The sequence below is a fragment of the Suncus etruscus genome, chromosome 12 (assembly GCF_024139225.1).
Source record: "Suncus etruscus isolate mSunEtr1 chromosome 12, mSunEtr1.pri.cur, whole genome shotgun sequence".
Taxonomy (NCBI): Eukaryota; Metazoa; Chordata; class Mammalia; order Eulipotyphla; family Soricidae; genus Suncus; species Suncus etruscus.
In genome coordinates this window covers 59,922,200-59,938,364 of record NC_064859.1, presented here as the reverse complement: position 1 = coordinate 59,938,364, position 16,165 = coordinate 59,922,200, and the positions used below count along the sequence as shown (strand labels likewise).

The 16,165-nt window shown below is 35.7% G+C and overlaps 1 protein-coding gene across 1 annotated transcript in view; it reads left to right on the top strand.

Moving 5' to 3' along the window:
* ST6GAL2 (ST6 beta-galactoside alpha-2,6-sialyltransferase 2) overlaps positions 1-15,322 on the top strand; it is a 64,670-nt gene extending 49,348 nt beyond the window's left edge. The window contains exon 5 of the mRNA XM_049784407.1: positions 14,942-15,322. Coding sequence (XP_049640364.1) covers positions 14,942-15,213 — 272 coding nt within the window. The 3' untranslated portion in view covers positions 15,214-15,322. The remainder of the gene's footprint in view (positions 1-14,941) is intronic.
* Positions 15,323-16,165: the final 843 nt, after the last annotated feature.

Genomic DNA, 16,165 nt, shown 5'->3' with positions numbered 1-16,165 from the left:
TGCAGCTATTTATGTGGGTAAAATTATTTGAACATTATTAGAGACATCTATAAAGAGAAGTTCAACTGAATACCTGCTTAATCCAAACAGCTGTATCTGTTGCTGCAGGTCTCTTAGAATTACTCTTAGAATTACAAAAAGATTAAAAACTGCTGAAGATTTCACAGATGAATTGGAGATTTCTAAAACTTCTTGATTACCAAATTTAAAACAACATTGTCTTGCTGCATTTTTACAGTAGGCTCAGAAATCGCTCCTGGCTTGGGGGACCTTATGGAACACTGGGGAATCGAACCATGGTCTGTCTTAAGCTAGCACTTGCAAGGGCTTTTATAATTTTACCAAACTTTTCTGACACTTTGCCTTTATGTCCCAGTGAACCGATTTGATGCGTTAATGTCTTTGTTGTAATGGCTCTGGTAAAAGTAATTAGTCAAACTTGGAATATTAGACAGGCATTGTAAACTTGAGTTCAAGTAATAAGTGTTTCCTAAATTATAAACTCTGGTTAGACTATAGAACCAAAATCTCTGGAACTGATCATTTTCCTCATCTACAGAACCAAAGCTCTGGAATTGATCATTTCTACTCCTGGTAGTATTTGCTTCAGTGTGAGGTGTCATTTTATTGTCCCAGCTACTTGTTGAGGTCACAGTTTGTTTCCTACTCTCGTTCTCTCAAGTAGTCTGTATTGGGTTTAAGGTAAAGCTTGCAGTATTATCATGACCAGTGCCTGGGTTTTTTTTTTTTTTATTTGTGAGAATCCTATTTTTTTACAAGGCATAACAGGACCCAGAATTTTTTTGCAAGGTTGTTATTTGTGAAAACATAAGTATATTTTTTTTCAAATGAAGAGATTACCAACAATACTTTTATTAACAATTTTTACTCAAATAGCTAAAAAGAATTGCTTTTTTGTAACTGAGTATATCTTCTTTAAAGTGTCTTTCTGCAGCTTTTTATGGCTCTCATTGGGGTAAGTTCAAGAAATTTTGTGAAAATAGTGTTAGAATAAAAAGTCCAGTGGTGACTTGCCCCTTTTTCTGTGTTTTAATAATTGAGCTTAAGGGTTCTGTAAGCTCTTTCAACTAAGTCTTGTCCTGCAGATTATAAAGGATTTCAAAGATGTTTGAGTTTTCATTCTTTTCAAAATGATTGAAAAGTTTTATTGCTATAGATGGATCCATTGTCTGTTTTTATGGATTGGTGGACACACATAGCAGAAAAATATTGTCACATAAAAGTACAAACAGCTTTGTCTCTTTCAGAAATCATTGGTGCTCCCAGATAAAATTAGAATATGTATCAACAATCACATGAAGATAGGGTGTTTTGGAAAGAAGTCAAATGTGTAATATCCATTTGCCATAAATAATTTGTCTGTAAAACTTTGGTTTTAGCCCAGCTATATGTGTTCTTTTATTAAAAGAGACACAAATGGTACATTTATATAAAATCTGTCTGGCTTGCCTCCATGGAATATGATAGTTCACATGAAGGTGGTGGGCATTTTTATGTAGCACTGCATATTCTTCTACAGATATCATATTCTCATGGCTAAATGGCTTTATTTCCTTGAGACATTGGCCATGGGAAGCCAGATTGGGCTCTTTTGTGAGTGATGAAGATTGGCTCAGAATGTTTTTTAGAAGAGTTTGTAATTTCTGAAGCAATTCCTGGACCACGTATTTATGAGAATTTAGGGAAGCAGTGATGATTCCAGGGAAAAGGTTAACCACATTGGCTGAGTTATTTACTATGTTTCATGGCTCTAAAATACGTGATAGTAATTTAAAGAAGCCAGTTCCACTTGTTGAGTGGATTTGTAATTTGTAAACACTGTGCTCAGTGAAGGGCCAGTGATACTGCCTTTTTCTGATGATGACCCATCAATGTAAAACACAGGGACATCAGATATAAGTGAATAAGCATAAATTAAGAATTATAAAATGGGTCCTTTTGAAAAAAAAAAACCCAGGCCTTTCCAGCAGGATAATGGGATGAAACTTCTGAAAAAATCAGATAAGTCTCACTGAAGGGGCTTACTGAAAGGTAACATGCATTCTACATTTTTTATGGAATTGGCAGGATTATTATTTCAAGATAAAAATGTGAATAAATTGTTTTGAGTCTTGCTTTGATGATAAGAGCAGAAATCAACTCTAAATATGACACAAATGTTCAAAGTTGTTTGTTGTGTAAATAAACCCACTCTAAATACCCAGACAGCTGAGTAGTACACCCATAGGAGAATGAAGTGTTTCAAACATTAAAAGCCACACCTCTCCAAGTGTGAACCTGAAAATATTGCATGAAAAAATACAATCTTTTTGGATTTTTTGAGTTAAACACCTGGTGCTATTTAAGTCTGACTCTCCCTCTGGTGTGCTGAATAAGTTGCTGAGTTCAGAGTTTGGAATCCCAAGAGAGGGCGGATCCAATTTGTGTCACCTAAGAGTTTTTTTTAAATAATTAAGAGTCTGTAGAATTTTCTGATATATATAGGCATCCTTTTGGGGAAGAACTGAAGTACACTTTAATGCAAAACCCAAGTATTAAAATGGAGACAAAGTCTGAATTTTTGTGGCTATTTTAAAACAGCAACCTGCAAGCAACTAATTATATATTTATACAAATATTGTTGTATTTTCTTTTTTAAGATTGGCAGTATAGCCTATTAAGAAATTATTAGAAGCATCAGGATATGTATTTTCTTTCTGTGATTTTCAATCACAGAAACTTCAGTGCCAGAGTTAAACATTCCTTCAAATTTCAAGGATTAGCATTAAGGAATTAGCATAAGCATCAAGATTTGTACTTCCAAAACCTCATTTCCTAATGCATTCAGATTTGCCAGACATAGCATAAGGAAATAATAAAAATTGAACTATATTTTTATTTTTTTAAATCCAAACTGTGGGCAAAGAAACAAGAACAATTTTCTCCAATGTGGTCATTATCTATAATTAACTCCCAGATGAATATAAATGCCAAGTCCACCGTTCCTGAAGGAATCAGCCCTTTCATGCCAGATCTTATTTTGTAGAGGCACCAAGCTGGTATTATGGTTAATTCTTCAGGAAAAGTGAATATTGATAGCACAGCTTCCTGAGTGGCAGGCTTTAATGAGTTTATGTTGTGAAGTTCTCTTGGGAAGTGCTAAAGCTAAAATGTTGATTTAAAAGTTTTCTGATTTTGTGGGGCCTGAGATTGGCCCCTGACCAAATTTCCCAAGACTGGATGTTTAAGTCTTGACTTTGAGGGGCCTGGTCCAAGAGCCAGAGCAGAAAAGTCTCTCTAAATATCCCATTTTGCCATAGGTAAAGAATCTGATCTAAACTCATGGGGCTGATTTTGGAACCCTTTCCCAGTTTTTCAGAACACGATAAGGTGAGAAACCATCTCTAGCCCAGATGAATTTTTTGCCACACCTTGGGCAAAGTCCAGGTGGTCTTCTTGGGCAGAATCCACCGTGTCCTCTAACAGGATAATTTTATCCATTCTAGTTCCCTGGAGTTTTCCTCTTTATTGCATAGGTTGGTAAAGAGGTGGTAGAAATGAATGTTCCAATATTTCTACAAGTATGTAGAAATCCCATAACATCTTCTCTCTCCCTAGTGGGATATAATGTACCCTGACTATTTTCAAAGGCTAATGTCTTTGGGTTTTGGTTTTTGGGCCACACCTGGTGACGCTCAGTGGTTACTCCTAGCTGAATGCTCAGAAATCGCTCCTGGCTTGGGGGACCATATGGGAGGCCAGGGGTTTGAACCATGGTCTGTCCTAGGCTAGTGTGGGCAAGGCAGATACCTTACTGCTTGTGCCAGTGCTCCAGCCTCTCAAAGGCAAATGTTTTTGATAGGACCTGTTGTGCTTTGTTATCTTTAATCTCTCTGGATAGCCTCTATCAGTTTCCCCCAGAAATTCCACATATAGCTCTGAGACTGCCTGAAACATCTTTTGTAAAGCTGCCATTGAATTTGGCAATTACATCAACTCTTCAAAGATTTTAATGTGAGCTTTTTGAGGAGTCCCAAAACATCACTGGGTAATTTACTCTGCTTGTTTGTAAATGAGAAATCCCCTTTCCCTATTAACAGCTCATTATACGATGTAACTCCAGCAACTATCCTTCAAGAGTGATCTAGGCTAATAAGGTTTATTTTAGCTCCTTCATCAAACCACATTTTTTCTGTAAAATTTGGGAAGCACTCAGAGAGTATTAAAGTCCTGCTACTTGTCACACAGGTAGCAAGAAAATAAACACAAAACAGAGAAAATGAACCATATTTCATTCACATTTTTTTAAATTGACTAAGATATTCCATATTTAAACCCACATAGGTTGGGATTTGATTGTTTTTCTGATGGGAGGAAGCTGATTCTGGATCTTATTACCAAACTATCTGAGAATTCACGGTAGGATATGTCCCACATTGTCAATGGAGCTGTGATAGGCTGTGTGTCGGTTGAGTGGTAACCTTATAGATCCGCTTTCTGACTCAGCATCTGATTGTACTGTTACTATCTCATTTTCGACATTCGTTTCATTTTGTAATTCAATGTCAGCAGCTGGCAGCTCCTCTGGCCTAGCACCAATGGGGGGTGGCAAATTACCATTCTCAGGGCTTTGGGTTTGAGCACATGTTACTACTGGGAAAATGCTTTTGTTTTCTGAAGATGGAAACATTTCAAAGAACATTAGAGGTCAATTCCTAAGCAGTTGAAAGCATTTCAGAAATGGTGCAGTTTCTGAATGCTCCGCCTGATTTTTTTGCATTTCATGGTCCATATAAACTAAAATAACTAAAATGCCAATAAGAATCAGTACCAGAGTAACTAATGTATAAATTACTATGTCTGTGGAATTAAGAAAGTACATGAGGAGAAGCCAGTGCCCCTCAACCCAAAATCAAACTATTGTCATAACTTTGAACTAATTAGAAGTGAATTTTAAAAACCAAGACAGAATTATTCATTTGAGCAACCATGAAACATCTCAACAGTCACAGATGGGGTCTCTATTCTGGGCACCAGATGGATCAGAAGCCTCATGGCCCAATCCCAGATGATTAATGAAAATTAGGGAGATGGAGGTCTGGAAACAAACTCTGACCCAGAAAATAATCCATACACAGTGAAAGAGATGAAACAGATTCAGAAACTTCTTCCACAAGCTTTCTGCTCCTCGTAGTAAGACTAGCAAGCATATAGCTCAGTAGTAAAAAACCTAAACTGCAAGTATCTTCCTCTTGAGACCCAGGGTCTTTATTGGAATGTGAAAGACCATACCCTGGGTGGTAAGAAGCCATTCAAAAAAGTGCTTCAATCCAAAGGTGCTTCCATCCAACAAGCAATAAGTACCAGTAAAGAAGAAATATCCTGAATAGAATGGAAACAGGTTAATTCAACAGGAGGGAACTTTAAAAATCTAGTCCTTGGGGCCAGAAATATAGCATGAAGGTAGAGTGTTTGCCTTACATGCAGAAGGATGGTGCTTTGAATCCCGGCATCTCATATGGTCCCCTGCCAGGAGAGATTTCTGAGTGTAGAGCCAGGAGTAACCCCTGAGTGCTACCAGGTGTGACCCAAAAACCAAACAAAAAAGAAAATCTAGTCCTTGGAGTCTGTATTGATAAGTGTGCTATCATATGATAATAAGCATTTGGCATATTAGGAGAACAAATAATTCTTAAATATTAGGACTTCTTTATATGTTGAAATGTTTAAATACAAGCAGATTAATTAACTGCTGTTAAAATAGTAAAAAATTACATCTTTTAAAATTTTGTAATATTAAATTATATATTCCAAAATTTCCATATTTCCAATTTCTATATTTTAGGCTTTAGATAATGGATTATTTTGTTTCTTTAAAGACATAGCTATGAAATTTACTCCCACTATAGCTAATGGACTTATTTTATGTTCTGAAAAACTATTATGAAATGGAATAAATAGCCCCTTACTGTAAATATCATTAAAATGAATTTTGGGAATCAAATAGAGAACTGAAAAGACAGAATGCATGCTTTGCATGCAGGAAGCCTGAGTTCAACACTAAGAACTCAAAGACTTTGGAAAAAGCTCACAAGCACAGAGCTAGGAGCAGCCCCTAAGCACTCTGCATGTGGCCCCAAAACCAAACGAAACAAAATGGATTTTTGTTTGTTCATGTATTTGTTTGGTTCTGTCATCTTGGTGTCCAGATTTTTTGGATATAATGATGATCATGATACATTATATCAAAGGAATGTTCCTTTGGGGAAAAGCAAACAAGTTTCCATCTTTCAATGATCTGGGGAAAGTATTCTCAGGGGAATAGTTTACCTAATACATTCTCTTCAAAAAGACCAACATCTTTCTTGTACCTTCAAGAGCAACTCTAAGTACTGTACCAGCAATATTGCTGATGACACACAAATCATGGAAACCCATCTTGATGTATAGGAGCTGTGTGTGTTGTGGGTTATGTTAGAAAAAGAGGTATTAGAAATATCAAAGGCAAGAATTCTAGAACAATTTTTCAGTGCACTATTCTGCCATTCTGAGTGTTACATTATAGAGCTTAGTTATGTCTCTGATCACAGTGCCTTCGAAGGGCAGGGCTGTGCTATTTCCTGAATATATAAAATCTGAATGAGAAATATTTGTTCCTATAGAAAAATTTTCTTTTGGACATAATAGCCTAGTGAAATCAGATTGGAGCAAAATACTTAATTTTCAGCTAAATAAAGTATTCTTATTTCATTTGCAATAGGATTGCTTAGAGAGAAAGCAATAAATTATATATTAAAAAAAACCAAAACATAATACTTGGTAATACAGAAAGTAAACTCTAAAAAACACTTTATTAAAACTTGCCTTACCATCAGAAAAACTCTTTTTTTAGGAATTTGTCATTTCATGCACTGATAATTTATCTAAATAATATATAATAAACCTGAATCTAGAACATAAACATTTATGGCATTGACATATGTTTTAATATTAAATTAACATATACTTCTATTATAAGAAGTATTATTATTCTTTTAATAGTAATAAGATATTATTAAGGCCTTAATATTGATGCTATATACCAATGTCTCATATTTCTAATTAACTATTTTTGAAACTTTGTTTTCAGCTTTTTTAAAGCATCAATACATGTTACTACCAAACTATTAAACAAACATTTTAAAATAACTATTTTAAAGAGGTGAATATTTTCTGCAGTTACAGGTGAAAGAACTCAAAGCAGTTGTTTTTCAATAATGTGAATATGTGAATATATTTGACTTTATAACATGACCCAGAGGATTTAAGACAGATTATATTTTGACTTGTCTAGAACTTTCACCAAACATTAAGTATATGACTCAATCCTGGCTATATGCTCAGGGATCACTCTGGAAGTGCCTTGGGGAACATATGTGATTCCAAGGATTGAATCCAAGTTGGTCACATGCAAAACAAGCAATCTATTACTTTATTCTCTCTCTTTCTCTCTCTCCCCTCTCTCTCTCTAAGTATAAAGCTTTAGAAGCACAAAGCTTCTCAGAGCTCATACAGAACACTGATAGATAAATTGAAAATATTTTTAAAATAAAACCATTGCCTTTTAGAGCAGCATTAAAGAAATTCTTAAGCCTCTTGGATGGCATATGTACTTTATTTTTTTTAATTTTTTAATTACTGAGACCATGGTTTATATAAGTACTACTATTTCAGGCATGGAATAAGACTGTATCACACGCAAGTTTCTTTTCTTGGTTTCCCCTTTCATTGCCCTTCATTACCTCCTACATTGTAGACTGGGATCAGTTTTGTTAGTTTTCACTGGCCAATGTCTATTCTGCCTTCTACATATGAATCATATTTGTTCTTCTTACAATTTACTTTGCTTGAAGCCTATAGTTCCATCCAAATTATAGTGAAATTAAATATTTAATATTCTCTTATAACTGAAAATTATTCCTTGTATCAAATACCACATTTACATAATCCACTCATTAGTTGTTGAGGAGTTGGTTTGTTTTTTGTGGTATTGGTAGTGCTGATGAACTCTTTTTTTATAAGCCTGGCTTTCTGTCTGTCTTTGAGGAAATGTCTGTTCAGTAGCTCCTTTATGAATGGGCTATTGTAAGTTTTTAATGCATCTTTTATATGAAATGCAGATGAAATATTAGTCACCATTTAGTAGAAACAGCTCAACAGATCTTGTCTCTTCATTAAAACTCACAAAATGCAAAGAACAATGAGCAAACTAAGGAGATCTGCTGCAGTTGCAGATAGGGAGAGATACAGTAAATCTGCAAGCCTGTCAAAACACTTGAGTCTGGTTGATAAGGACCAATATTCAACACTCAATGCGCTGGCAACAGAAATAAAGGAAGAAGCATCTAGTAAATAGATGAGAAAGAAGTCAATAGATGAGAAATTGATCCAGCTAAATAAAGGACTCTTTCAGAAGGTGAGAAAATTCATACAAATTAAATTCAATTCAAAGAGCTAAAGAACATTGTAGCAAGCCATAGTAGCAGAATCACACAGTGGAAGAACCCTATAGACAAACTAGAAGAAAAATTTCAAGACAGCATTAATAAAGTCTAAAAAGAAGAGAGATAAAAAGATGGAAGACAGTATTAGGTACTTAATGAACAAAGAAAAGATTAATCCTCAAATATAGGAATACCAGAAGGTGAGTGGAAAAGAAATGGAAAAGAACAAGTAATGGAGGAGATAATAGCAGAAAACTTTCTTACTCTCTGGAAAGAGGCAGCTGCACAGATTCAAGAAGCCAAAAGAGAACTAAACAAAATAGACTCAACGGGACTGAAGAGATAGCATGGAGGTGAGGTGTTTGCCTTGCATGCAGAAGGACAGTGGTTGGAACCCCAGCATCCCATATAATCCTCCGAGCCTGCCAGGAGCGATTTCTGAGTGTAGAGCCAGGAGTAACCCCTAAGCACTGCTGGATGTGACCCCAAAATAAACAAACAAAAAAAATGAAAAACAAAAACAAAAAAAATAGACTCAAAGAGAACAAAACCAAGACATACAGTAATCAAACTGGTAAAAACTAAAGAAAGAGAGAAACTTCTTAAAAGCAGTAAGGGAGAAGAAAATCTTTAAATACAAACAAAAGAACATAGAATGACACCAGATCTTCCATATGAAATGGTCTAGTCAAGAAAAGAGTTGAGGGGCTAGAGAGCACAGCAGTAAGGCATTTGCCTTGCATGCAGAAGGATGGTGGTTCGAGTCCGGGCATCCCATATGGTCCCCTGAGCCTGCAGGGGGCAATTTCTGAGCATAGAGCCAGGAGTAACCCCTGAGCGCTGCTGGGTGTGACCCAAAAACCAACCCCCCCCCAAAAAAAGAAAAGAGTTGAATGACATATTCAAATAAATGAATGAAATAAGTTTTTAACTTAGAATTTAGTACCCATAGAACTTTAAATTTATAGAATAAGGAGAGAGGAAAACATTCTTAGACTAAAAAGAACTGGCAACATTTGTGATAATCAAACCAACCAAATGAACTACTGAAAAGTCACTTATATAAAACAAACAACCAATTGTAAAGGCACAACCCTGACAATATAGAAGTATGATAGCCCTTTATGTCAAAGGTTTCCCAGAATGTCAATGGACTAGACTCTTTAATCCAAAGGCACAGATTGGATGGATGGATCGGGAAACCAAACGCACCCATTTTCTGCTTACAGGAAACATCTAAAATTGCAGGATAGACATAGGCTCAGATTAAAAGGACAAAATACAAGTCACTGGAAAATAAAATCTGGACAGCCATGCTTATATCACAGAGATACATTTAATCTGAACAAAGTAATTAGAGATTAGGAGAACAATAGACCATTAAGTAATAAGTCTAATCAACACATACTCACCAAATGTTGGGTGAGGAACACTACATGCACCACTCTCGCCATTGTATGGATTCACTAGGCAGATAACAGTAAGCACATAAGAGCCCTAAATAAGAAACTAGGGAAGCTGGGACTTATAGATTTATAGAGAGTTTTCTTCAAAAAGCTGAACTTCTGTCTTACAACAGCTTTGAGTGTATCCTGGTATGAATGTATGTCCTGGTAGCTTATTTCTTTATTCTCATTTGTTTACAGGAATCTATTTTCAGGAATATCTTTCATTTCTTCTCTGATCCACTGATTGTTTAGTAGTTTTGAATTTAGTTTTCAAGTATATGATTCCAGATATACGCCATGTATGTGTACAAATTTTATCCATAAAATATAGAATTATAATTAAAGTCCAATTTTGGCTCCTTCATATGCTATTATTTTATGGTAATGGACAATCAAGATTAATCATTTATAAATGTCTTCCTTATAATTGTGATATTAGTACAACTACCAATATGAATATTAAGTAACCTATTATTTTGTTTTACTGTGCTATTATTTTGTATAAATCTTGATGATTTATTTGAAAACAAGAACAGTCTAAAATAGAAAATAAAGTTATAGTAGAAACTTAGATAGAAAATAAAGTTAAAGTTAAAGGGTTTTAAAAGAATATTATTGCAAATTTGTTCATATATAATATATAATATTTTAATATATAATATTAATTAATATTAATATTAATATAACGTATTAATATTAATATTAATTAATATATAATATATAATTATATTATAATATATAATATATAATTAATATATAATATATAATATTTTAATAATTTGAAACTATAGTGTTATATCTACGAATTTTAGAACTCTTGCCTAATAAGCAATATGGTATACCTTTTATAAAGGTTAAAGAAGTGCTGGTGGTTTATGAAATAAAAATATTGCCAATTAGAGATTCTATGTGAGTTCCATCTTGTTGCTGCTGACTGAGAGCCTTGCTAGAATGTCAGTCTTCTAGTTGTCACTCAAATTGAATGAAGTGGTAAAATTGGTACCTGCTGGTCTGCCCTAGCTATATATAAGTAGCAAATAAATACATTTATACTTTCTAACCCAGATAAACTCTCTCAACTACTATAAGTATGTCTCTCTAAAGAGAAGGAGGCTGCTGGATTTCAAATAAAAAAATAAAAAGTAAACTAATTCAGGCTTTGGCACTGTCAACATAATTTCATAATACCAAATATAAGATAAAATCTCTAATATTCAACTAAAGATAAGACAGAGCAAATGTTACTCTCATGTGAACAAGTTGATCCCCAGCAGGCTGAAGAAGGGACCCTCATATGATGACAAAGATTGTTTCAAAGAAATGAGTATGGACTCAAGCAAGATATCTGATATGTATAGCTTCCTCTTGTTATAAAAATATGTCCAGGGAGAGGTGGGGTGCAAAATGGAATAAAAAGGGAGAAAAAGTATATTTCAACCTTGTTCATTCAACAAAAGCATAGATCAAACAGAATTAAACATAGAATATTGTGTGGAAAGCACACAGATGAGCCCAGTGGCCAAGGAGTTTGTAAGAACAGCTGCCAGACTTAGAGCTAAGTACATTTTCAGAAGGGGGAAGGATGAGCAGAAGTGGTTCCAGAGCTGTGCCTGGGAATAGGGTTGGGGAAAGTTGGTGCCACACATTACCCACAAAACTTGGGAAGGAAGTAAGAACTAGGCTAGACAAGGTACCCAGATCTCACATTTACAATAGGTGTATGTATGCTGGATGCCCACTGCCACCCTGTATGGAGCTTTGAGTCCTTTATGAACCTGAAATAGCACAAAAGGAACCATGCACCATTGCAAGCTGAGGGCAGCATGATAGAGTGAAATGGCAGTTGAGTGGTGGCTGCGGCCCCTGTGACCCCTCCCTATCATATATCTGCTATATACAAATCCAGACCTCCCATGAATGATAGATATTTTCCTACAGTTCAGAACAAAGGACACTTCCAATGTCAGTTTGAGCCTGATGAATAATCCCATGTATAGCAAGCAAATGTCTTGGTAGATATATGGGTATCTGTAAGGCCTGCTTGTGTTATATGATTATCAGATGCTCCTAAAATCTGTTTCCAGTTGCTGCCCAAACTTTTGATATATAGAAGCCACAGCAGTAACATAAAATAATAGGTTACTTAATATTCATATTGGTAGTTGTACTAATATCACGATTGTAAGGAAGACATTTATAAATGATTAGTCTTGATTGTCCATTACCATAAAATAATAGCATATAAAGGAGTCAAAATTGGACTTTAATTGTAATTCTTTTTTAAATTATTTTAGGATATTACTGCATCTAGGAATAGAAATGCACCAAATTAGATGTGAAATTATCTTAGAAGCCACCTAAGCTAAACAAACTAAACAACAACAAAATTCTAAACTAGCAACACCTAGCAAATCTTCAGACAATGACTTAATGTCCCATCGTGAGATAGGACAATTTTCACAAATTTTCTTTTAATGAAAGTTTTTAATTCCATTACCATTTAGTTGTAACGAGCAATATAAGGAAAATTAATTGTACCTGCCAAGGGGCAGTCTTGGGAAGAGTAGAAAACTGGGACAGTGGTGGAGGGAATGTTACCTTGATGGTGAGACTGAATGTATTATGAGCAACTTTGTAAACTCTGGTGTCTAAATAAAGAAATTAAAAAGAGAATATCTGTACTGAAACACTAAATTCAAATTATCTGGCTGAAATTAATGTATTCATGTTTACTTCAGGCATGCTATCAATATCACTAACCTATTTTTAACTAAATGTCAGATTTTTCTACAAAAATTTATATTAAAATACAGATTCCTTCACAGCCAGTTACAGATTTCTTTGTTCCTTCTCCACTCCCACTGCTTCACTTGACTGGCCTAAAAAAAGAAAAAAAAAAGAATACAGATTCTTCTTAAATATTTTATGATATCAAATTTAAATTTCAAATTTCCTTTTAAAAGAAATATTTTTGAAAAATCTCACATATACTTTTCTCTTTAAATAATCTTAAGTATAGTTCCTGGACCAGAGGGATTAGTACAGTGAGTGAGGCACTGAGTACTTAACTACATGTGGGGTTGTGAAAATTTTGATAATAGAAAAGCTTTCTGTGTCTAACAACCAAAAATTAATTCAAAGCTAGCTATAGAATTAATCTGAGATGCTTCTAGAAGTGTTTCCTCATTTTATTTCTCTGGCAACAAGGAATTATGAGTCGGTTGGGTTCTTGCCTTGAACCTGGCTCACCTGGGATCAATCCCTGGAATGCCATCTGGTCTCTGAACCCATGAGTGCAAGAGTAAGGTCTGAACACTGTCAGATGTGGCTCTAAAAAACAAACAAACAAACAAACAAACAAAGTTACAGTCTCCTGAAGTGGATTTTGATGTCTCTGAAGCACCCTTTCTTTTTCTTCCATTCCTTGTCTACCAAGCAACCCTTTTAAGTTCAGATTCAACTAGAGAGCACAGTAAATAAGCTTTTAGCCTTGCGTGTGGCCAATTTAGGTCCAATCCCCAGTATCTCATATAGTTTCCCAAGGCTGCCAGAAGTAAATTCTGAGCACTGCTCAGTGTAGCTCAAAACATTTTCTCCTTCACAATAATAGAAAATTTAAAGCAATTTTAATACTGATGGTTTCAGAGGAAACAGTTTTGTTAATATGACTCTTAACCAATGCCCTCAGCTTTCTATTTTTTCAAGCAAATAATTTATAATACATATACAGCTAGAAAATTATTTTTGCTTGTTTGGTTCTGCTTTGTGGACACACCATTTATACTGAGAGTTTATTCCTGGCTCTGCACCCAAAAATTACTCCTTGTGGACTTCGGAGACAATCAGGGGTGCCAGATTGAACCCAGCTTGGCCTTGAGCAAGGCAAATGTCGTAGGCACTCAAATTATCTTGCTGTACTATCTCTCTGATCCCTATCAGTGTTCTTCATATGTGTTTCTTTGGAACATGGTGTTTCTACATATGCAAATTTCATGGGCTATATATTGACCATAATAAATGGTTGATGGACTTATATGCAAAATATGATAAATGGTATTCTTTTTTGGAGGGTATAAAACTGCTACTCACTAGATTATGGATTTAAAATTAATAGTTTTATCTTTTCCTCTCTTGTTCCTGGGAATATCAACTCCTGGTCAGTCTTAACTGAGTTTTACATCTTAAGGGTAACCTTATGTTCTATCAGTCTCTCACCAGAGGTTAGAACAGGGAAAATGTGAAGATAACAGGAACGTGGGTTTCCAAAGTTATTATTGATAATAATCGTTCACTGCCATCGCTGAAAAATATCATTCTTCCGCAGGGGTGTGGGAGGAGGGAAGGAGCAGTGGTGGTAGGAAGGTTGCACTGGTGAATGGGGGGTGTTCTATTTATGACTGAAACCGAACTACAATGTAATTATGTAATTATGGTGCTTGTAATTATGGTGTTTAAATGAAGATTTTTTATAAAAAAGAAATAAAGAAAAAAGAAGAAAAATATCATCCTTCCATTTGAAGTTGTTGACTAAGTTCTAAATTCCTCTCCTCTACTCCCCTCTTCCTCTCCTCTCTTTCCTCTCCTCCCCTCTCCTTTTCTCCCCTTCCCTCTCTTGTCCATCCCTCTCCTCCCCTCCCCTCTGCCTCCCTCTCTTTCCCTCCCCTCTGCCTCCCTCTCCTTCCTTCCCTTCCCTCTATTGTCTTCCCCTCTCCTCTCTTCTTTCCTCTCCTCTCATCTCTTCTCTTCTCCCGTACCCCTTTTCCTCTTCTGTCACCTCCTTTCCCTCCCATGTTCTCCCCATCTCCTCTTCCCTCCTTTTCATCTCTCTTGGTCTTCCCTATATCCTTTCATCATTCTTTTCATTTTTCTTTACTTTCTTCTTTTCTTCCCTCTCCCTCCCCTCCCTTACTCTTCCCTTTGCCCCCTTCCCTTCCTTTCTTTCTCATCTTTTATCCTTCCCCTTCTCATTTTCCTCTCCTACCCTGTCCTTTTCTTTTTTTACCACATCAGGAATCCTCATCATGATGTCTATGTGCAGTGAGGTGCACGTGTATGAATATCTACCCTCTATCCGTCAGACAGAACTCTGCCACTACCACGAGTTATACTACGATGCGGCCTGCACACTCGGTGCCTACCATCCATTGCTGTATGAGAAGCTCTTGGTGCAGCGTCTGAACACAGGTGCCATGGGGGACCTGCACCACAAGGGGAAGGTGGTCCTGCCAGGGCTACGAGCTGTGCGCTGCCCTGCTCCCAATCCTGCTGTTCCTCACTTTTGAAAAGAGACTTTTGGGGGTCAATGTGCAATAAGGTACTACTGTTGTACAATAAGTCACAAAAGAATACTTGAAGATATATTTTAGGCAATGTTAGTCTCGAGGGTTTAAATTATAGCTTAGAGGTGGCCATAAGAATTCTTCTCTTTCTAAGCCATTGAGTATTATTTCTTTTGAATATAGAATGAAATTAAAAGAAAAAAAAGCTTGAGAAAGATTTTAAACGGGAAAGTAATTTAGGGGGAGAATGCAATTATAAAACAAAAGAATGCTGTACCTCAAAAAATTTAACTTTCCTTGTCATGGAAACAAACCCCTTACTGTTGCATTCAGCAACATGTTTCAGTGATATATTTGATCTGAACCATTATGAAGTGGTTTTCTACCTAGAAACATTCAAGTTGAGCAATAGTGTCTGTATCATTTAGTGTCATTTCTACATGCATTTATCTATCATTAAAGATTCTAGAGTTTATAACAAATATCTGACCTATCACACAGATGTTTTTGACAGCAGACATTTCTCATAATAGATGAAAATCTTTCCAAATATCTCTGCTCCTCTCTGCTTTCCATTGCTTGCTGAATTCTAGTTTCTTTGTACCTTGACAAATTTCTAAAGAATAATTTTGAGCAGCCCAAGAAAAGGCTTATTCTGGTTTGCAACCATAGAGGATACACTTTTCTGTGATATTTTCTAGAAATCTAGCTAGAAATGATGTAGGGTAAGCCAGATGAAAGAGGCCACTATCTGTGAGGCAGTACAGCCATGGAACACTGGACTCATCCTCACATGCAATCCAACTCTAACTCTCTCAGATAATACAAAATGTACTGGCATCTTGCATGCTCTGAGAAGATGGTATCTCCCAAACAAGAAGAAATATTTGGATGCAGTCATACTTGTTTGGGGAGGATGTACATTTCTTTTGTATTAATTTATTGCAGGTTAATA